Source organism: Somniosus microcephalus, chromosome 27, assembly GCF_052327205.1.
Source record: "Somniosus microcephalus isolate GS21.2 chromosome 27, FLI_Smic_1.0, whole genome shotgun sequence".
NCBI lineage: Eukaryota > Metazoa > Chordata > Chondrichthyes > Squaliformes > Somniosidae > Somniosus > Somniosus microcephalus.
The window spans coordinates 47,497,395-47,519,695 of record NC_141013.1 but is presented as its reverse complement, the minus strand read 5'-3'; the positions used below and the strand labels follow the sequence as shown (position 1 = coordinate 47,519,695).

The window sequence follows — 22,301 nt, the reverse complement described above, 5'->3', positions numbered from 1 at the left end:
GTTTCTGACTCCTCAGCAAAGCAACTTAGTAAGGAGTTGGGGGATGGTAATTAAGGGGATATTGCTAAGATTGTTTAATTTACATTGTAGCCATTTAATCCCTCGTTTTTACCATCTGCATTCCTCCATTTAAGTAATTTTACTGTAATTACTGTGTTCGTGTGGTATAGTTTGATATTTGATTATAGTTTCTTTTAGTTAATAAAGCTTGGTTTTTCTCTCACCCAAACCCCATGCCCGTTTTAATATCATTAATTATAAGTCCTTCAGTCAGAACTGGAAGGTGGGGTAGCGATTCGAAACCGCTGTTTGAAAATTGGTTTATTGGAAATTGGTTTATTGTGTAGCAGCAGGCTGCCTGACCAGGTGAATTACCGTAAACCAGGTAAAAGATTGGAATTGGTCAGAGTGCAGGCAAAGGCTGCAAGACCAGGGAAATTACCTTAAACCAGTTAATAGATGACCCCTACATAATAATCTCTGGATTGTTACCTGAGCCACACGCAAATTGGCATAGGGATAAACAGATTATAAGGTTAAATGCGTGGCTGAAAGAGTGGTGTAAGAGGAAGGGGTTTTGCTTCATGGGCCACTGGCACCAGTACTGGGGATGGGCTCCACTTAAACCGGGTTGGGACCAGTGACCTGGCGAATCGAATAACTAGAGCAGGGCTTTAAACTAATGAAGGACGGGTGGGAGGATTCAGGAAAGAGTAAATTTAAAAGCAGCGAGAGAATTGTCAAGGCTCTAGAGCAGAGTAGAGGATTGAGTAAAAATAACCAGTGTGGGCCAGGAAAGGACACAGAGAGTGACAAAGGCTAAGTGACTAAGGTGACATTAGGGAAAAATAGAAAAAAGTCAAAGTTAAAGGCACTATGTGCAAAACATTCGCAACAAAATAGATAAATTAATTGCGCACAATCGGCAATCCGGATGCAAATTGCGCTCAAAATTGCGCTGGTTTTTCGAAGTGAATCTTTTGCTCAAGTTTCCACTCAAACTTATTTGCATATCACCAAACGTAAAATCTTCGATTAACCAGCGCAATCGGGCGGCGCTTTACAACGTAACAGTAAAAATAAATTGCATTAAAAAATATTCCACGATGTGTTTAAGAGTGGTAACTGGGAGCAGTTTGATTAATACAGCTGAAAATGGGTTTATCACAAACAATAAACATTTTAATCAGAGCGGCTAGTCCACCACCGAGTAACCCGATTTTAAATAACTGACTTTAAAAAACTATACAGAACCATTTACTAGTTACATTAATCAGTTTCTGAGTAAATTAAATATTGTTTCATATTTAAAAGCTTTTAAAACATGCCTATTAGTATCCGCGCACCAAAACAAAGCTTAATTTTAAGAGTCTCCTCGAAGGGGCGCAATTAGCGGAAACTCACCATGGCGATTAGTTCGATCGGTGGCGTGGCCATTTTGTGGGAGGGGCCAACTTCCAGCACAATGTTTTTTAAACGAGCGCAAAAGATCACGGAAACTCAATTGTCGCTGGACGTAACTTGTGCTTGAAAGTCCTCGATCTTTTGCGCTAGTTTGGCTCATGTCAGGTGAATTGAACTGGAAAAACCAGTGCAACCGAACTGAAACTCCAGGCCCAGCTGTCTATCCCCAGGTAATGGCATGCCCCATAACTGAGACACGTCTGATGGTGCCTCTCTGTCTCCATGGCTAACCCTTTGCCTCACAGATTACCCTTACATGTGCCTCTGTCCTTGTCCTCACCATCGGTGTGAAGGACCAGAATTAATGAGAAGGTGAACCTCTCTTCATTTACAGCCTATCCTTGTATAAAATTTAAATCTTTAGCACATCTCAACACATCGCCAGAATTATGAAGCAGTGATGTGATACCTCAGTAGATCCAGTGAATGCGACTTTATCAATGTCCTTGTGGCAGGCGATAGCTGCCCCAGCAGTGGGTCCATATCCTGGGACAATGTTCACCACACCTGGGGGGAATGGAACCTAAAATTCAAGAAATGTATTTACACGTTAACAGATGAAATATCCAGCGATCTCCAGTCTCCAGTATGAAACAGCAAATTTCAGAATGATTTCAGTGTGACACACACTAAGAAATAACAAGTATTACCTGATTGCAAACTACCGACAGGGAACCGTCCCGTCATAAACTCGGGCGGATTTTGGCCGTGATTTTCCAAACTGTATTTCCAATATGTGTAGGAGCCTCTCCATCGCTAGCACGGAGTTGGAATATTAGCCCAATAATATCAAACAAATGTAATGAAATGTCTGTATTATATCAGAATATGCATTTGGGAGTTTGATGGAACACTCTCCACTTGCCTGGAAAGGGAAAGCCACAACAACACTCAAGAAGCTCGACACCATCCATGACAGAGCTGCTTGTTTGATTGGCGCGTTGCCACTGAACTCGCCAATCAAACAAGTTAATGGTTCCAACACTATCATCAAGTTTGCGGATGACACCACGGTAGTAGGCCAGATCACCAAGAATGATGAGTCAGCCTACAGGGAGGAGGTCCAGCATCTCGTGAAGTGGTGCGCCGATAACAACCTGGCCCTTAACAGCAAGAAAACAAAAGAAATCATTGTGGACTTCAGGAAGTCCAAAGGCGGAAGTCACACCCCCATCCACATCAATGGGGCTGTGGTGGAAAGGGTGGACAGCTTTAAGTTCCTCGGAGTCCACATCACGGAAGACCTCTCCTGGTCCCTCAACACCTCCTCTCTGGTGAAGAAGGCCCAGCAGCGCCTATATTTCCTAAGGAGGCTGAAGGGATGTAATCTGTCACCCCTGATCCTCTCTAACTTTTACCGCTGCACTATAGAGAGCATCCTGACAAACTGTATCACAGTATGGTATGGCAGCTGTAGCTACTATGACCGGAAAGCCCTGCAGCGGGTAGTCAAAACTGCCCAACGCATTACCGGCACCCGGCTACCAACCATAGAGCACATATACCAGAAACGCTGTCTATGGAGGTCACGGTCCATCATCAAAGACCCTACCCACCCCAGCCACAGTCTGTTCGCCCTCCTGCTACAGATGCATTCGCACTCGTACGACCAGATTTAGGAACAGCTTCTTTCCCAGGGCTGTCATCCTACTGAACTCCACAAATAAACTCTAAAGCCTGCACATCTGCCAATGCACTTTATATGGTTATATTTATGTTAATATACTACAAGCCAAATGTATGTTGAATGTTTAAATGTCTTAATCCAAATGTACACTCTCGGGAGCCGCAAGCCTACATTTCGTTGTACTGCACTTGTGCACTAACAATGACAATAAAAGTTGATTTGATTTGATTTTGATTTGATTTATCCACCCTCATCCATCACCGGTGCACTGTGGCTGCAGTATGTGCAATCTACAGGATGTGCAGCAGGGGCATGCCTGATGGCCACGGCCCCGATCGAACTAATCGCCATGGCGAGTTACTTCAACAGCACCTCCTTCCCCTGCGGCCTCCACCACCGAGAAGGATGAGAGCAGTAATGGCGTGGAAACATCATTACCTCCAGTTACCCCTCCAAGTCACACACCATCCTGACTTGGACAAGTTTTGCCGTTCCTTCACCATCGCTGGGTCAAAGTCCTGGAACTCCCTACCTAATTGCATTGTGGGAGCACCAGAAGCACACGGACTGCAGCGGTTCAAGAAAACGGCTCACCACCACCTTCTCAGGGCAACTAGGGATGGGCAATAAATGTGACCTTCTCATCGTCAACCATATCCCGAGGACAAACGAGAAAAAAAAATCAGCATTGGTGTACCCATCATGGCAGGATGATAGAATTGCATGGCAATAGTTATGCACATAGAACCATGGAACCATAGATGTTTACAACAGAGAAGGAGGTCATTCGGCCTACTGTGTCTGTGTCGACTCTTTGCAAGAGCAATCCCACTGTCCTGCTTTCTCCCAATACCTTTGCATCTTTCTCTGCTTCAAGTATTTATCCAATTTTCCCTTAAAAGGTGCAATGATATCTGTCTGAAACACTCCGTGACAAAGCATTCCATAACCCTAGCCTCTCTCCTCACTCTCCGAGTGATAATTTTATATACTGACGCTCATCACTGATCCCTCAACCAGAGGAAATAATCTTTCCCGAGTCACACGATCAAAAACCTCTGTTAAATCTCCGCTCAGCCTTCTCTGCTCCAGTGGAAACAGTCCCAGTATCTCAAGCCTCTCCTAACAACGAGAGTTTCCCATCCCAGCATCATCCTGCTGAATCTACGCTGTGCGCTCTCTATGGCTTTAATATCCTTTCCATAATGGGGTGTCCAAAACTGCTCAAAGTCTCTAACTGTGGCCTATTGAATATTCTGTGTAAGTTCATTATTAATTCTTGTACACTAAGCCCCTATTTATAAAATGCAATTTGCTTTTTTTATGGCTTTTTCTACCTACACTCAGACTTTCAGGGAATTCTGTATTTGAACCTCTAGGTGTGTCTGTTTGTACAAACCCTTTTATATTTTTCCCTGAATAGAGATATCAAAGCTAAAACCAAAAGGTTTTTTAAACATATTAAGAGAGAGAGGTCCAGGTATTGGTGCACACCAAACTTAGGGGCAAATGGGAATCTCCGTGGCAAAATGAATGAGCAAGAAGACCACTCAAGTTTGAAGGTCGAGAGCTGGAGAGACAGTTTGAAGGTCGAGAGCTGGAGTGACAGTTTGAAGGTCGAGAGCTGGAGAGAGGACAGTTTGAAGGTCGAGAGGTGGAGAGACAGTTTGAAGGTCGAGAGCTGGAGAGACAGTTTGAAGGTCGAGAGCTGGAGTGACAGTTTGAAGGTCGAGAGGTGGAGAGACAGTTTGAAGGTCGAGAGCTGGAGAGACAGTTTGAAGATCGAGAGCTGGAGAGACAGTTTGAAGGAGCGAGAGCTGGAGAGACAGTTTGAAGGTCGAGAGCTGGAGTGACAGTTTGAAGGTCGAGAGCTGGAGAGACAGTTTGAAGGTCGAGAGCTGGAGAGACAGTTTGAAGGTTGAGAGCTGGAGAGACAGTTTGAAGGTCGAGAGCTGGAGAGACAGTTTGAACGTCGAGAGCTGGAGAGGCAGTTTGAAGGAGCGAGAGCTGGAGAGACAGTTTGAAGGTCGAGAGCTGGAGTGACAGTTTGAAGGTCGAGAGCTGGAGAGACAGTTTGAAGGTCGAGAGCTGGAGAGACAGTTTGAAGATCGAGAGCTGGAGAGACAGTTTGAAGGAGCGAGAGCTGGAGAGACAGTTTGAAGGTCGAGAGCTGGAGAGACAGTTTGAAGGAGCGAGAGCTGGAGAGACAGTTTGAAGGTCGAGAGCTGGAGTGACAGTTTGAAGGTCGAGAGCTGGAGAGACAGTTTGAAGGTCGAGAGCTGGAGAGACAGTTTGAAGGTCGAGAGCTGGAGAGACAGTTTGAAGGTCGAGAGCTGGAGAGACAGTTTGAAGGTCGAGAGCTGGAGAGACAGTTTGAACGTCGAGAGCTGGAGAGACAGTTTGAACGTCGAGAGCTGGAGAGACAGTTTGAAGGTCGAGAGCTGGAGTGACAGTTTGAAGGTCGAGAGCTGGAGAGACAGTTTGAAGGTCGAGAGCTGGAGAGACAGTTTGAAGGTCGAGAGCTGGAGAGACAGTTTGGAGGTCGAGAGCTGGAGAGACAGTTTGAAGGTCGAGAGCTGGAGAGACAGTTTGAAGGTCGAGAGCTGGAGAGACAGTTTGAAGGTCGAGAGCTGGAGAAACAGTTTGAAGGAGCGAGAGCTGGAGTGACAGTTTGAAGGGTGAGAGCTGGAGCAGAACCTGGTTACCAGGACGCCAAGTTGGACAGCCAGGGGTAATGTGCAGGCCAGGTGTGTAGAAGAAACCAAGGGGAAATATCGAGAAAAGCTGAGAGGAAACATCGAGAAAGACAGAGGAAACATCGAGAGAGAGAGAGAGAGGGAAACGTCGAGAGAGACCAAGATGGAAACATCGAGAAAGACTGAGGGGGCACTTTATTTATTTATTTAATTAAATTTATTTAATTATAAGTTGTGAGTTCCTCACGATGCTCTCCCAGTGCGGCCACCCTGTAACCAGAGATTATTCTAGAAGCCTGGGTAGAAATATCAATGTAATTACTGTAGAAATTACTTTTTTTACATTATTGCTTGTTCATTTTATGCGCTGTCTTTTTATGTCTTTTATTTATTTTATGTCTGCTTTATTTATATTTAAAGTATGTATGCGTGTATATGTCGGTATGTGTTTTTTTGTGATGGCGCCGATGAAGATGGCTGCCGTCCTTGCGAGCTCCGTGCGTACCCGGCAGCTCAGTGTTCTCGCTGCTTGGTGCTCTCGGCTCGTCAAGAAAAAAGCATTTCACTGACTAGATTACACTTCTTGTATTTAGTTATGTGACCAATAAAATTGAAATTGTAATTGAAATTGAAATTGAAAATTGAAATTGAAAATTGGTCATCTTGCATCATCAGGATGTGACCGGTGAGCTGGGGACACCAGTCAGCCCCACGAGGCAGCATGCAGAAGGTGGGGATAGTGGCACCGGAGCAACTGTGAGTCTGTGGAGGTGGGGGGTGTGGGGATCGGGAGAGGGGCGAGCGGTGGCCGGCAGTGTTAACGGATATAAAATGGTGGGGGAATCAAGAACAAGTGGGCACAATCTTATCTCCCATTCAGGGGTAAAATCAGGAAGCACTTTTTCCACACAAAGGGTGGAAAATCTGGAGCTCTCTCCTCAAAAGGCTGTGGATGCTAACGGTTAATTGGAGCTTTCAAAACTGAGATTAATAGATTTTTGTTAGGTAAGGGTATTAAGGGCTACGGAACCAAGGCAGGTAGATGGAGTTAAGATACAGATCAGCCATGATCTAATTGAATGGCAGAACAGGCTCAAGGGGCTGAATGGCCTCCTCCTGTTTCTATATTCCTCTTCCACTGGTGACCCTCACTTCTTAATTGGATTGACAAGCCACCTTGCCTAGCACGGCATGGTTGAATGTTTGGAACCTTCTCACAAGCCCTACTTGCATGCGCCTCTTTACAACTCCAACAGCACGTAACCAAGATGTGAGAGAGTCTCTCCAGATCTATCAAGCCAGCGAACCCTTTCCTTCAGTACCACTCTTACTGATGAAGGGGTCTCATTGTACTTATGTTCTAGTGAGTTCCTCAGTCAAAGTGGGGTCATGAGCCATTGAAGTAAGAGGTACGCCTTGTTTCCAGAAGCCACCTCAAAACTTCCCTGAACAGAGCTGGATGGCTGGAGATCCCCCTGACAAAAGCATTGTGACAACGCCCTGAGAATTTGGCACCAACACACAGGCTCCTTTGTAGCGTGGAATTGAGGGAGTGGAAGCCCTTTCTATTCAGGAAATTCAGTGAGTTCTGTTTCCATTCCAACAGGTTTAATAATGCTTCTTTCCTTTGCTGGTCTAAAATCTTGATTTTCCCCACCCACCTGAAACATTAGTTTAACCCCTCCCCGCCCTGCTCTATTTACCCTCTCCGCAAGGACCTCATTTGAAGGGAAGGTCGTCCCTTCGGTATGACTTCCCCTTGTCCCAGAACTCAACCCAATGCTCCATGAATGTGCATCTTCCCTCCTGCACCAGCCCTGCAGCCAAGCATTGACCATCCTCGTACACTCTCCCTCCCCCGCCACACCGAGTATGTGGCACAACAAGCAATCGCAGATTACCACCCTCCAAGTCTTGCTTTTTTAAACTGGTGCCTAACTCCTTAAGCTCCCTCTGTAAGACCTGATATGTACTTCCATCTATGTCATTGGTTCCAACATGAATCACAACTTTTGGCTCACCCTGGCACCAGGGAGAGAACATACCATTCAGAACGAAAAATAGGACGATATATAAACCTGACTATAGAATCTCGCCCTACTACAACTCTCCTATTCCTGTAGACTACCTACCTCTCACCCCCGGTAATTCCTTGCTGCACAGTGCTGTAGTGTTGCTCAGAACTGTTATGTCTGTGTGTCTTAATGTTGTGTCCTTCAATAATCAGACAACAGACTGCAGGGAATGATTCAACAGGTGTTTAATGAATGAGGGTTACTCTAGAACTAATTGTACAGATCACTACTCAGGGTTTATATACAGGTGTGGTCATTGCCGGTATTACAGTATACAGGAGCTGTAAAAAGTAGTTCTCTCCCTTAAGGTATATATACATTACATACATTACAATTCCTCCCCGTTTAGATTAACAGTACCATAATACTCATTTAACAATTAACATTTTCAATATACAATGTTATATGAAAATAGTCCATTCATATATTCAGTCTCTGGGGAGGCTTCCTGATTCTTTCTGGATAACGCCTTTCCCGAGTGTCTCGCTCTTGGTGCGGAGGTGATTCTAGCACCCTGTCGTCAGTTGATTCATCAGCTTCCAATGCTATTGTTTCTGAGGTAGATGCGACCTGTACGTCGGGTTCCTCACCAGGTACGTATGGCCGAGACATGGGGTTGACTCGTTCCTGTGACTCTAGGATCTGGTCAGCATGGCATCTCACAATGTTCTCCCCAACATCCACTGTGTACATTAGTGGCCCCTGCCGTGTGCATATCGTTCCTGGTTGCCAGTTCTCTGTTCGGTAGTCGCAGGCCAAGACTGGTTGCCCTACATTGAAGCTCCTTGTCGGCTTCTCATTGATGTGCTGGAATTGCTTACTCTCAACATCTCTTCGTACATTTGGTCTGAGCAAATCCAGACGAGATCTCAACCTTCGGTTAAAGAACATCATGGCCAGGGCCTGGTTGGTGACTGCATGTGTTGCATTTCTGTAGGCTAACAGGAAATTGTCCACCTTATGCTGCAGTGGAATGTCGTCATCGCACATGGCCTTTACTGCTTTTTTAAAGGTTTGTACGAACCTCTCAGCCAATCCATTTGTGGCTGGATGATACGGGGCGGATGTGTAATGCCTTGCCCCATTCCTTTTCATAAATCTTCGGACACAAACTGTGGTCCGTTATCAGAGCAAATCTGCTCTGGCAAGCCATTCCTGGCAAAAATGGTCCGTAGGACTGCAATAGTTTTCTCCGTGGTGGTGGAGGACATTTTGATCACCTCAGGCCATTTCGAGTGCGCATCCACGGCTATTAAAAACATTGAGTCCATGAATGGGCCAGCAAAATCAATATGCACCCATTGCCATGGAGATGAGGGCCACTCCCATGGGTGTAGAGGGGCATGTGGTGGTGCATTTTGGACCTTCTGGCATCCTGAGCAGCTCTTTGTCAGGTCCTTGATTTGCTGATGGATCCCCGGCCACCACACATAAGCCCTAGCAAGGCTTTTCATTTTCACCCCTCCCAGATGACCTTCGTGAAGCTCATTGAGCACTCTCTCCCTTAACTTGGGTGGAATTACCACTCGGGATCCACACATCAAGGTCCCCTGGCATACTGACAGCTGTTCTCTTCTGGATGAGAATGCTGGCAACAGTGAGTCGCCATGTGCTGGCCATCCCTTCACCATCAAATCATATACCCGAGAGAGTGTCGGGTCATTTCGGGTCTCCTTCTCTATACCAGCATTAGTTACTGGCAAGCATTCAATTATAGTCGAATGAAATATTTCGACAGGATCCACTGCTGGTGCTTCCTCCGCAGTAGGCAGTGGCAGGCGTGATAGCCCATCAGCGTTTCCATGCTGTTTCGTGCCCTTATACTCGATTTCATATTGGTGCGCCCCTAAAAAAAGGGACCATCTTTGTAGCCGTTGTGCAGTCATCACCGGAACGCCCTTCTTTGGATTAAAGATGGAGACAAGTTGTTGGTGGTCAGTCAGCAAGGTGAACTTCTGCCCGTGCAGATAGTGATTGAACTTTTTCACTCCCCACACTAGGCTGAGGGCCTCCCTGTCAATCTGGGCGTAGTTACGCTCGGCTGAGGTTAGTGACCGAGACGCAAAGGCTACTGGCCTCTCCGAGCCGTCTGGGAATTTGTGCGACAGCACCGCGCCAATGCCATAGGGTGATGCATCACACGCCAACCGAATTGGTAGTGCTGGGTTGAAATGAGCCAACACCTCTTTTGATGTGATCAATGCTTTGCTCTTCTGGAAAGCTCGTTTACATTCGTCACTCCACTTCCATGGTACCCCCGTTTGCAGTAGGGTGTAGTACGGTAGACAAATTCGGCAAGAACTTATGGTAGTAGCTCACCAGCCCGAGGAACGACCTCAGTTGTGACACATTTTCCGGTGCTGGAGCCTTGACTACTGCCTCAATCTTTTCAGGGGACTTATGTAACCCCTCTTTATCAATAACGTGGCCACAATACAAGATCTACTTCTGGAAAAACTCGCATTTGTGGTGATTAGCTCGGAGCCCATATTCCTTCAATCTAGTGAGCACCTGCTCCAGGTTGGCGAGGTGATCACTGTCATTTTCGCCCATGACCAGGATGTCATCCAAATAACACTGGGTCCCTGGAATCCCTTGCAGGACTTGTTCCATTGCCCTTTGCCAAATAGCCGGAGCTGATGCTACCCTGAACACCAGCCGGTTGTATTGGTAGAGACCTTTATGAGTGTTGATCGTGAGGTACTGTTTCGAGGCTCCTTCTACCTCCATTTGCAGGTACACCTGGGCCAGATCAATCTTAGTGAAGAGTTTCCCTCCAGATAGCGAGGCGAAAATAGCTTCAATCCGCGGAAGCGGATATTGTACAGTGTGAAGGACTGGGTTCACTGTCACCTTAAAGTCCCCACAGATGTGAACCTTCTTTGGATCCCCAGGCGTATTACTCAATGACCTCTTCATTACAGGAACGATGGGTGTAGCCCACTCGCTCCAGTCCACTTTGGACAGTACTCCAGAATGTTCCAAACCTTCCAGCTCTGCTTCGACGGCTGGGCAGATCGCATAAGGTACCGGTCTGGCCTTAAAAAACTTTGGGCTTGCATTTTCCTCTATTTTGATCGTCGCTGTTATGCCTTTTAGTGTTCCGAGTCCCTGCTGGAACACTTCTTGTGCGTCAGTTAGCATTTTTGACAGTCGTCCAGGTGTGACGTCGTCATCCTTTTTGGCATCTACAGTCAGTGCTTGTATGGAATGCCAATCTAGCTGTATCTTCTGGATCCATTCACGTTCTAGTCGTGGTGGTCCTCCATCTGGCAATACATATAGGTCCACCTTTGGTGTTTCCTTGCCGTTATATGTAATGTTCACCCTTATTTTTCCTTTGGGGTAGACTTTTGCCCCGTGTACGTCTTCAAGACAATCTTTGTATCTCTCAAGGGTATATGTGAGAATAGCCGCTTGTAGTCCCTTCGGTTTATGACTGTTAGGGCTGATCCTGTGTCCAATTCCATTTTCACTTGGACTCCTGCTATCTTGAGCGTGACCCAGATAGTTTGGTGATCCTCCGTTTTGATCACATTATGTAGTTTCAGACAACCCAGCTCCTTGCTTCCGGAGTCTGTATCACTCTTCTGTTCGTCTGAACTACTCTCCGTCACCTTATGTACCTTCTTGTACTTCTCCTGTGGAGATTTCTTGCTGCTGGTTTTCTTTCCCGACCTGCAGACTCTTGCTATGTGTCCTACTTTTCCACACTGTCTGCACACTTTGTCCTTGAACCAGCAATCATTATGGTCATGTGTTGTTCTGCCGCATGACATTTCATTTGTGCCATATTCTTGCGGTCTCCGTTGTATCTCTGCAGCGCCCCGTGCTGCTGCTTCGTGTGATACTGCAATGCTGAAAGCCTTGTCCAGCGTAAGATCCTTTTCTGATAGAAGCCGTTTCTGGGTTCCTTCACTTTGAAGCCCACACACAAACTTGTCCCTTAAAGTATCTGCTAGTCCCGTTCCAAACTGGCAGTGTTTCGATAGCTTGCGCAGTTCCTTTAAATACTCAGCATTACTTTCATCTTTATGCTGGTTCCTTTTGTGAAACTTAAATCTTTCTGCTATCAGCAGCGGTGTGGGGTTTAAGTGGTCCTGTAGGATTGACACCATGTTTTCAATATCCTTTTCTACTGGCTTCTCTGGGGTTGCTAGGCTTCGTAGTAAGCCATACGTTTTTGCACCCATTGAATTCAACAATACCAGCGCTTTCTTGTCATCTGGCACTTCATTCGCCTTGCAGTATACTTCTATGCGTTCGACATATGTCATCCAATCTTCGACTTCATTGTCGAACGCTGTGATACTGCCACTCTTCGGCATTTTTGGGTGTGGTTAGACTGGCTTAAAATGGCGTCTCCCGTGCTTTCCTTTCTTCCCTGCTGCGGTTTGAAATGGCGTCTCCCGCGCTTTCCTTTCTTCCCCGCTGTGGCTTAAAATGGCGTCTCCCGCGCTGCTGCCAACGCCGCTCTCGGTGGTCCTCATGGCAATGGCAGCGCCTCGCGTTTTCCTGCGTGCCTCTCTCCCCCGTTGACGCTGCTCGGCCCTTGAACACCGGCTGTGCTCTGCTCTCTCTCGCCTCTCTCCCCCGTTGACGCCGCTCGGTCCTGAACACCGGCTGCGCCCTGTGTGCTCTGCCCTCTCTCTCTCCCCCGTCGACGCTGCTCGGCCTTTTTCTGTGCCGCTCGGTCGGGCTCTAGCCCGTCGCTGTCCGGGAAGGGTCTGCGCAGTACCTGTTGCCAGCCCGTTTCGCTGGACCACCGTGACTGGAAAGCCAAGCCTGGCTCTCGACAGCCTCCCCTGCGATGCTCAAATCTCCGCTGGATGCCCATGGTCGACGCCCGTGCTTCTGGACTTGACCTTCTTCCACTGTTCTCCAGAAGCGAATCCCTGGGAGGTGATGCAGAGTTGCAGGTAGGTTCAAATCTGCTTCGTCGCCAATGTTATGTCCGTGTATCTTAATGTTGTGTCCTTCAATAATCAGACAACAGACTGCAGGGAACGATTCAACAGGTGTTTACTGAATGGGGGTTACTCTAGAACTAACTGTACAGATCACTACTCAGGGTTTATATACAGGTGTGGTCACTGCCGGTACTACAGTATACAGGAGCTGTAAAAAGTAGTTCTCTCCCTTAAGGTATATACATTACATACATTACAAAAACCACCCTCCTTCGAGTCTCTCTCAGTCTCCACCTCATACTTGGCCACCCCTATACATACTCGCCTCTCTCGCTATTCACTAATCCAGTGCCCTGAACTGTCTGGCATCATCTATCGGACCACATTCTGGAGAGTATGACCCAGAAACCCCTCCTACTGGGGCTCAGCCCTGGGGTTCAGTGATGGGGGTCAGCGATGGGGGTTCAGTGCTGGGGGTCAGTGATGGGGGTCAGTGATGGGGGTCAGTGATGGGGGTCAGTGATAGGGGTCAGTGATGGGTTAGTGCTGGGGGTCATGCACTGCAATTGGATGGAATAGTGGAGTAAAATGAAGGATAATGTGAGCATGAAATCTGCTGTCACCTCACGCCCAACTTGTACTTCCCTGCCCGCCTTCTTGGGCCACCATGTGGAAGGTGGTGGCGGGTCCCGGGAAGGGGTTGTATCGGGCCTGAGTGGCCCCCCTGGAGTGAGAGGGCCTCCCCTCCCCCTCACTGCCCCCCAACGTCTACTTGCTGGGGGTCTCAGCCTCCAGTGGGGAGTGCGGTTGGATCTTTGGGGCAAGCCTTGAGCGGTGCTCCCGGCCCTGGAACGTCACCGGCTGGTGCGCATATCAGGAGCGTGGGCACAAGAGGGCGCTGTGCCCTGCAGGGAATGAATGGACTGGAAATCCTGTTGGTTCCGTGGAGCTCCACACCCACATTCCTGAAATACGCTCCTGGTGTGTGACGCTCCATGACGGGAATAGGAGCTCGTACCATTCCCCCTATTCTCTGAACACTGCCTGCAAACACAAGCTCCAACCAATTCACAAAAACCGTCCTTTTCTTCCTATGTATACACAGAAACTTATTCAGAAAATCAGGAAAAGAGACCAACAGTGTTTTATTAACCTGATGACTTAACCTCAGCTCAAAGGCTTTTTCTGTAATTTGTTGAGAGAATTCAGCCTTTATTTAATTTAGAAGTTGGGTAAAAATAGCTCAGTAACAACCAATCAGGGACATTAAAGGTGATATCATGAATAAGGTCAGGTATGGGCGGAGAGTCAGGACACTTAGAGAATGAAGCTACTGATATAAAACTTTCCCACATATGTCATAACTAACAACTCCTATAATTAGACAGTTAAGGTGTGAGCTGTGGCTCATGGGTAGCACTCTCGCCTGAGTTGGCGGTTGTGGGTTCAAGACCCACTCCAGGGACTTGAGCACAAAAGCTAAGCTGTCCAAAGATGTGCGGGTTAGGTTGATTGGCTATGATAAATTGACCCTTAGTGTTAGGGGGATTAAATACGTGGGGTTACGGGGATAGGGTGGGATATGTGTTGGTGTAGGGGTTACGGGGATCGGGTGGGATATGTGTCGGTGCAGGCTCGATGGGCCGAAATGGCCTCTATCTGCACTGTGGGGTTTCTGTGATTCTGTGACACTCCAGTGTAGTGCTGAGGGAGTGCTGCACTGTCGGAGGTGCCGTCTTTCGATGAGACATTAAACCGAGGCCCCGTCTGCTCTCTCAGACGGATGTAAAAGATCCCATGGCACTATTTCCAAGACGAGCAGGGGAGTTCTCCTCGGTGTCCTGGGTCAATATTTATCCCTCAATCAACATCACTAAAAAACATTATCTGGTCATCATCACATTGCTGTTTGTGGGAGCTTGCTGTGTGCAAATTGGCTGCTGCATTTTCCACATTACAGCGGTGACTATACTTCGAAAGTACTTCATTGGCTGTAAAGCGCTTTGAGACGTCCTGCGGTCATGAAAGGCGCTATAGAAATACAAGTTCTTCCTTTTCTTTCTCACTGTCTTGCTGCAGATATGGTGCTGTGTGACTGATCTCCCGAACTGGCTGTAAATCATAGAGCCGTAGAATCATAGAAAGTTACAGCACGGAAGGAGGCCATTTGGGCCCATCGTGTCCGCGCCGGCCAACAAAGAGCTATCCAGCCTAATCCCACTTTCCAGCTCTTGGTCCGTAGCCCTGCAGGTTAGAACATCCCAAGTGCACATCCAAGTACTTTTTAAATGTGGTTAGGGTTCCTGCCTCTACCACCCTTTCAGGCAGTGAGTTCCAGACCCCCGCCACCCTCTGGGTGAAGAAATTTCCCCTCAAATCTCCTCTAAACCTTCCAACAATTACTTTAAATCTGTGCCCCCTGGTTTTTGACCCCTCTGATAAGGGAAATAGGTCCTTTCTATCCACTCTATCTAGGCCCCTGATAATTTTATACACCTCAATAAGGTCTCCCCTCAGCCTCCTCTGTTCCAAGGAAAACAGACCCAGCCTATCCAGTCTTTCCTCATAGCTAAGATTCTCTGCTCCCGGCAACATCCTTGTAAATCTCCTCTGTACCCTCTCTAGTGCAATCACATCTTTCCTGTAATGTGGTGACCAGAACTGCACGCAGTACTCTAGCTGAGGCCTAACTAGTGTTTTATACAGTTGAAGCATAACCCCCCTGCTCTTGTATTCTATGCCATGGCTAATAAAGGCAAGCATGTCGTATGTCTTCTTAACCACCTTATCTACCTGGCCTGCTACCTTCAGGGATCTGTGGACATGCACTCCAAAGTCCCTTTGTTTCTCTACACTACTCGGTGTCCTACCATTTAATGTGTATTCCCTTTCCTTGTTAGCCCTCCCCAAATGCATTACCTCACACTTCTCCAGATTGAATTCCATTTGCCACTGTTCTGCCCACCTGACCAATTTATTGATATCTTCCTGCAGTCTACAGCTTCCTTCTTCAGTATCAACCACACTGTCGATTTTAGTATCATCTGCAAACTTCTTGATCATACCCCCTATATTCAAGTCTAGATCATTGATATATACCACAAAAAGCAAGGGACCCAGTACTGAGCCCTGCGGAACCCCACAGGAAACAGCCTTCCAGTCACAAAAACATCCATCAACCATTACCCTCTGCTTCCTGTCTCCGAGCCAGTTTTGAATCCAACTTGACACTTTGCCCCGGATCCCATGGGCTTTTAACTTCGTGATCAGTCTGCCATGTGGAACCTTATCAAAAGCTTTGCTAAAATCCATATAAACTACAGTACATCAAATGCACTATCCTTGTCTACCCTCCTTGTTACCTCCTCAAAAAATTCAATCAAGTTTGTCAGACACGACCTTCCCTTAAAAAATCCGTGCTGACTGTCCTTGATTAATCCGTGTCTTTCTAAATGAAGATTTATCCTGTCCTTCAGAATTCTTTCCAATAATTTTCCCACCACCGAGGTTAGGCTGACTGGCCTGTAATTACTCGGTCTATCCTTTTCTCCCTTTTTAAACAAGGGTACCACATTAGCAGTCCTCCAGACCTCCGGCACCACACCTGAAGCCAGAGAGGATTGGAAAATGATACTGACCTCCTTGATTAAGGCTCCCATGTAAAGTGCGGTGAGGGGCGTCTGCTCGGCGGGTTTAATGACCACCGTGTTCCCACAGCACAGTGCTGGCGCCACTTTCCAAATGAACATCAACAGGGGGAAATTCCACTGTGGGGGAAAAAAAACAATTCACTGATCAGGTTAAATGTAGAAATGCAGAGACTGTAGCGAGTTGAAGTTAGTGAGTGAGACACTGAGGGAAAGAGAAACGCAGTGGGAGTGTAACAGTGAGAAGGAGGCACAGCGATATTCAGGAGTGGAGTGTCTATGAGCAGCTCAGAAAATGGAAGATATCCCAGCATCTTTCTCATGGTTTGGTCACATGTCCCCTGAATGCTCCGAGCCGTTGTCTCGGTAATCTTCCCTATTATTTTGCTGAAACAGATGTCAGAGGGCAGCTTTATATTGGAAACTGGATGGAGGCCAGCACCCTCTGCGAGATCGCGAGGAACGTGACAGCGTGACATACCTCAGATCTAATAACCTCAGCTGCACAGATGGCAAAACAAAGACGCCTTTTCAGTCATATTAAGCTATGATTCATGCATATATATCTGAAATAAAATGATGTTGAACTCTGCGATTCTATTACCAGCTTGAACTATCACATGATAGGATCTGCACAAAACGTCTCTTGAAAATGATTCTGTTAAGTGTTGTTACCTGGAGACATACAGTGAAGATCAAAGTGTTAGACGAGCTGACTGAGCGGTGATTCGCACAGCTATAAGGCCCTGGACTAGGGGGCCGAGTTTCCAAACTGCTCCCATACAGATAGGAGGGATTTACGCTAGGTTTGTTGGTACATGGAGCTTGTGTTGGAGTCACTCTGGGATGTGACAGTATAAGGAAGTCCCGGGCAGTGCGCAGACCTACACTGGGTGTGGGAGAGGAGGGGGCCGGTGTTTGGGCAGGACCCAGTTCTACCGGGTCTCCACCCCTTTCTGCCCATGGTCAAGAACTCCGACAGGAAGGGAATAGGAGCCCACTCCCTCAGTCCTGACTTTATTGAAAGAGGCAGGATGGATACGGTGATGTCCCTCTGCTAGAGAGCCCAGCACTTCCACCTGTCCCGTTACCAGCTACTCCTGTGCTGTACCTACCATCAGATACGGGAGGTCACTAGTCCTAATGGAGTGAATTGCAGAGCGAATGGAACACAGCTCCAGAGAGATTAGCAGCATTTAATAAAAATCAGCAGGTTCTGGAGTTTTGCTTGATTACATTTTGGGGACCAAGGAATATTTATGCAGAATTTCCCCACAGTAATTTAACAGATTACACTTGGAAGGAACACTTTCTTATGTTAAATCAGCTTGCTTATAAAAACTTGCTGCATTTAAATTAGTTTTCTTTTCATTTAAGCATTTTAAGCATTGTAAAAATAAAGATAAAAGATTTTGCATCACTCAATGAGTTTCTCAGTCCAACTCACGGGAGTAATCTGTCCACACACACCAATTGGCTCATGCCTTGTAAACATCACAAAATCTTCATCTGCCGATAGAACAGAGAAACATTAATAGTCGACAAATGCATTTCAGGGTTTATTTCTGCAATATTAATATTTATTCAGTATAATCACAGTGATATGTACAAATATCTAGATTTGTGTGTGTTACTTAATAAAGTTTTATAAGTTCCTTGTAAAATTGTGGTATTTTATAACAGCAGGTATTTGGGAACAAGTAACAGGGAATCATTGACCTGCACTGTCAATATGCAAGGTGGCATTAGAACATATCATTTTATATATTAAAACACCCCGATAGAAATCTGTCCAAGGGTATGAGAGGGGTCGTGGGATGAGAGTTCCTCAACATTGGGAGTGAGGGATGGATCGGAACAGTCTGCTCCAGCTCTGTACGTCCCTGTGTTCCTGTGCGAGCTGCACCCATTGCAAACCTTACCTACAAATCCCTTACTATCAAAAAATCTATCAATCACTGTCTTGAATATACTCAACGACTGAGCCTCCACAGCACTCTGGAATAGATTCCAAAGATTCACCACCCTCCGAGTGAAGACATTTCTCCTTATCTCAGTCCTAAATGGCCGACCCCTTATTCTGAGACTGTGACCCCTGGTTCTAGACTCCCCAGTCAGGGGAAACATCCTCCCTGCATCTACCCTGTCAAGACCCTTAAGAATTTTATACGTTTCAATGAGATCACCTCTCATTCTTCTAAACTCGAGAGTATATAGGCCTAGTCTACTCAATCTCTCCTCATAGGACAATCCCCCCATCCCAGGAACCAGTCTGGTGAACCTTCGCTGCACTCCCTCTATGGCAAGTACATCCTTCCTTAGGTAAGGAGACCAAAACTGTACAAAGTCTTCCAGGTGTGGTCTCGCCAGGGCCCTGTACAATTGTAGCAAGACTTCTTTACTCTTATACTCCAATCCTTTTGTAATAAAGGCCAACATACCATTTGTTTTCCTAATTGCTTGCTGTACCTGCATGTTAGCTTTCAGTGATTCGTGTACAAGGACACTCAGGTCCCTCTGAACACCACCATTTCTCAATCTATCACCATTTAAAAAATATTCTGTTATACTATTTTTCTTACCAAAGTGCATAACTTCACATTTCTCCACATTATATTTCCATTTGCCATGTTCTTGCCCACTCACTTAATCTGTCTATAGCCCTTTGCAGCCTCTCTGCATCCTCCTCACAACTTACTTTCCCACCTAGTTTTGTATTGTCAGCAAACTTGGATATATTGCACTCGGTCCCCTGATTTAAATCATTGATGTAGATTGTGAATAGCTGAGGCCCAAGCACTGATCCTTGCGATACCCCACTAGTTACAGCCTGCCAACCCAAAAATGACCCGCTTATTCCTACTCTGTTTTCTGACCGTTACCCAATCCTCAATCCATGCGAGTATATTACCCCCAATCCCATGAGCCCTAATTTTGTACAATAACCTCTTGTGTGGCACATTATCGAATGCTTTCTGAAAATCCAAATACACCACATCCACTGGTTCCCCCTTATCTACCCTGCTAGCTACACCCTCAAAAAACTCCAACAGATTCGTCACACATGATTCCCCTTTCATAAATCCAGGTGGACTCTGCCCAATCATATTGGCCCTGAATTTCCGACCCCCACGGGCGTGTACGAGGTGTGTCCGCGCCCGTCGGGCCCGCGCAAGTTCCGGGTTTAGGCACGTGAAGCGCATGCGCTGAAACCTGGAACTTGCAATCTGTCAAGAATTCTCTCGACAGATCCAACGCATGCCCATGAAAAGTGCCTCTGCGGGTGGAGAGCTGCGCTATTTGCTCAACTGCCACCCGCTGAAAGACCGTGGAATTCTTACGCCTGGTAACAGCAGGAGTAAGGCCTGCTTTCACCAGCATAAGAGTTTAAAAAAATAGAAAAATAAGATTTTATCACTCACTTATAAATTAAAAAACCTGTCCAATAAGGTAAGGTTATGTTATGCCCCGTTAAAACATACTCAAAAAATTAAATTTTTGTTTAACATATTTAATTAAATGCCATTTTAATTAATTTTATATATGTAATGGTTTTTCTTTATTTATTTCAGTGAGTTGGTGCATTTTTGCAGTCATCCCCATTCATACTTTTGATGGTTCTTCCATTGGTTGGACTGACTCATGTGATCCCGGGGCGCTTGCGAACCACCTGCGTCCCTGGGATACCTGGGCCTCTGCACATTTCGAAGAGGAGAGGCCCAGGAGCGGAAGCCTCGGTATCTACGGAGCCAGCCGGTAGGCTCGTAGAATTTTTAGATCGGAGGTATCCGCCCGCAGGAAGCCTCCGATCGGAAATTCAGGGCCATTATGATTTTCTAAAGTGCCCTGTTACCATGTCCCCAATAATAGATTCTAGCATTTGCGCTACCACTGATGTCAGGCTAACTGGTCTGTAGTTCCAGGTTTTGAAACTAAATTCAATAAATCTGGTATTTGGGCGGGCAGCAGATAAAGACCATGAAGGAAGGGAACTCCATCTCTACCCGGTCTGGCCTACGTGTGACTCCAGTCCAATCCTATGAAGTTGACTCTTGATGCCCTCAGGGCAACCAGGGATGGGCAACAAATGCACCCGAGTATCGCCCACATCACAAGAACAAATAGTAAAGGACCAGAGGGGATGGTATAAGGAGCTGGGAGAGGGGCGCTGGTGAGGGAGCTAGAGTCATTCTCTTCCAAGGGAATCGGGTAAGGATAGAGATGTTTTGAGCAGGCAATGGGATGTGGATAATATGGAGATCAGGAAATGATCAGAGATGTCCTTATTGGTGATCAAAACCTTGCAAGTGATGAAGCCTACCAATACATTAAAATGTCATAGTGAGGTCAAAAATAATCAAAAAGGCTAATGGAATGCTGGCCTTTATATCTAGAGGACTAGAATACAAGGGGGTAGAAGTCACGCTACAGCGATACAAAACCCTGGACCACACCTGGAGCACTGTGAGCAGTTCTGGGCACCACACCGTAGGAACGATATATTGGCCTTGGAGGGAGTGCAGCGTAGGTTTGCCAGAATGATACCCGGACTCCAAGGGTTAAATTAAAAGGTGATGTTAAACAAACCAGGGTTGTATTCCCTAGAATTTAGAAGGTTATGGGGTGATTTGATTGAAGTTTTCAAAATATTAAGGGGAACAGATAGGGTAGATAGAGAGAAACTATTTCCGCTGGTTGGAGAATCTAGGACTAGGGGTCATAGCCTAAAAATTAGAGCCAGACCTTTCAGGAGTGAAGTTAGGAAACACTTCGACACACAAAGGGTGGTAGAAGTTTGGAACTCTCTTCCACAAATGGCAGTTGATGCTGGGTCAATTGTTAATTTTAAATCTGAGATTGATAGATTTCTGTTAACCAAAGGTGTTAAGGGATATGGGGCAAAGGCCCATATGGAGGTAGGTCATAGATCAGCCATGATCTCAATGAATGGCGGAACAGGCGCGAGGGGCTGAATGGCCTCCTCCTGTTCCTACGTTGCTAAGTTCCTGAGGTAAGGGTGCGGGGTCATGGTGGGTGTGTATAGGGAAGTTAACAAATTTTACTTCTCTAAACAGTGGAATTCTATAATAAATGGTGCAATGTATATGACACACTTACCCACTGGTATACTTTTCCCATGGATTTTATCCGCCCAGCCAGCATAGTATCGTAGTGTCCTTATACAGCCCTCTAAGTCGATGGCAAATGCCTGCAGAAAGGGTTTGCCTGTGTCCATAGTCTCCAGTGTCTGACAAGTTCAAATAATAGTGGATTTAGAATACATTGAGCTATAAATTGGTTAGCCCCCGAAAACGGGCACAGGTATCACGATGCGCAATTAACTCGCAAGTGGAATTCAGGCAGTATGCCAACTTTGTGCCGCCTGCTCTTTATAATGATTTCTGCGTGCAGCCAGCGATCCCCACACTGTTCATTGGCTGCACACATCAGCAGGGGGCCCAATACTGTTAGTAACTTGCACTTCTTAAAGCTCGCCTGCACCTCTTAATGGGGAGGTGCATTGTGGCTGCAGCAGGTGCTGGGAGTCGTTCTGCAACTGAATCTGACCTGGGAAAGAGTGAAAAATGGCTGACCATGGGAAAGAGGGGGCCCCAGGTTTTAGGACGCTGCACTGGAGGTCTTGGTGTAGGAGGTAGAAAGGAGAAGAGATGTCCTGTATCCTCGGGGGGGCAGGAGGACCACCAGACACATAATGAGAAGTCAGGGGGAACAGATAGCCACAGAGGTCAATGCCAGGGTGCGGTCCCAAGGACCTGGATGCAGAGTCGGAGGAAGTTTAATGATTTCACACGAGTGGTCAAGGTCAGTGAATGCTTCTTCAAATGCCATATCCCAACATCTGCACCACTAGCATCAGCCAC

At 46.6% G+C, this 22,301-nt stretch overlaps 1 protein-coding gene across 1 annotated transcript in view; it reads right to left on the bottom strand.

Moving 5' to 3' along the window:
• Positions 1-22,301, bottom strand: part of aldh1a3 (aldehyde dehydrogenase 1 family, member A3) — a 264,382-nt gene that overhangs the window by 96,311 nt on the left and 145,770 nt on the right. The window contains exons 4-7 of the mRNA XM_085968931.1: positions 21,538-21,667; positions 17,867-17,928; positions 16,411-16,539; positions 1,874-1,987 (exon numbers count right to left, since the gene is read on the bottom strand). Of these exons, the coding sequence (XP_085825057.1) occupies positions 1,874-1,987; positions 16,411-16,539; positions 17,867-17,928; positions 21,538-21,667 (435 nt within the window). The remainder of the gene's footprint in view (positions 1-1,873; positions 1,988-16,410; positions 16,540-17,866; positions 17,929-21,537; positions 21,668-22,301) is intronic.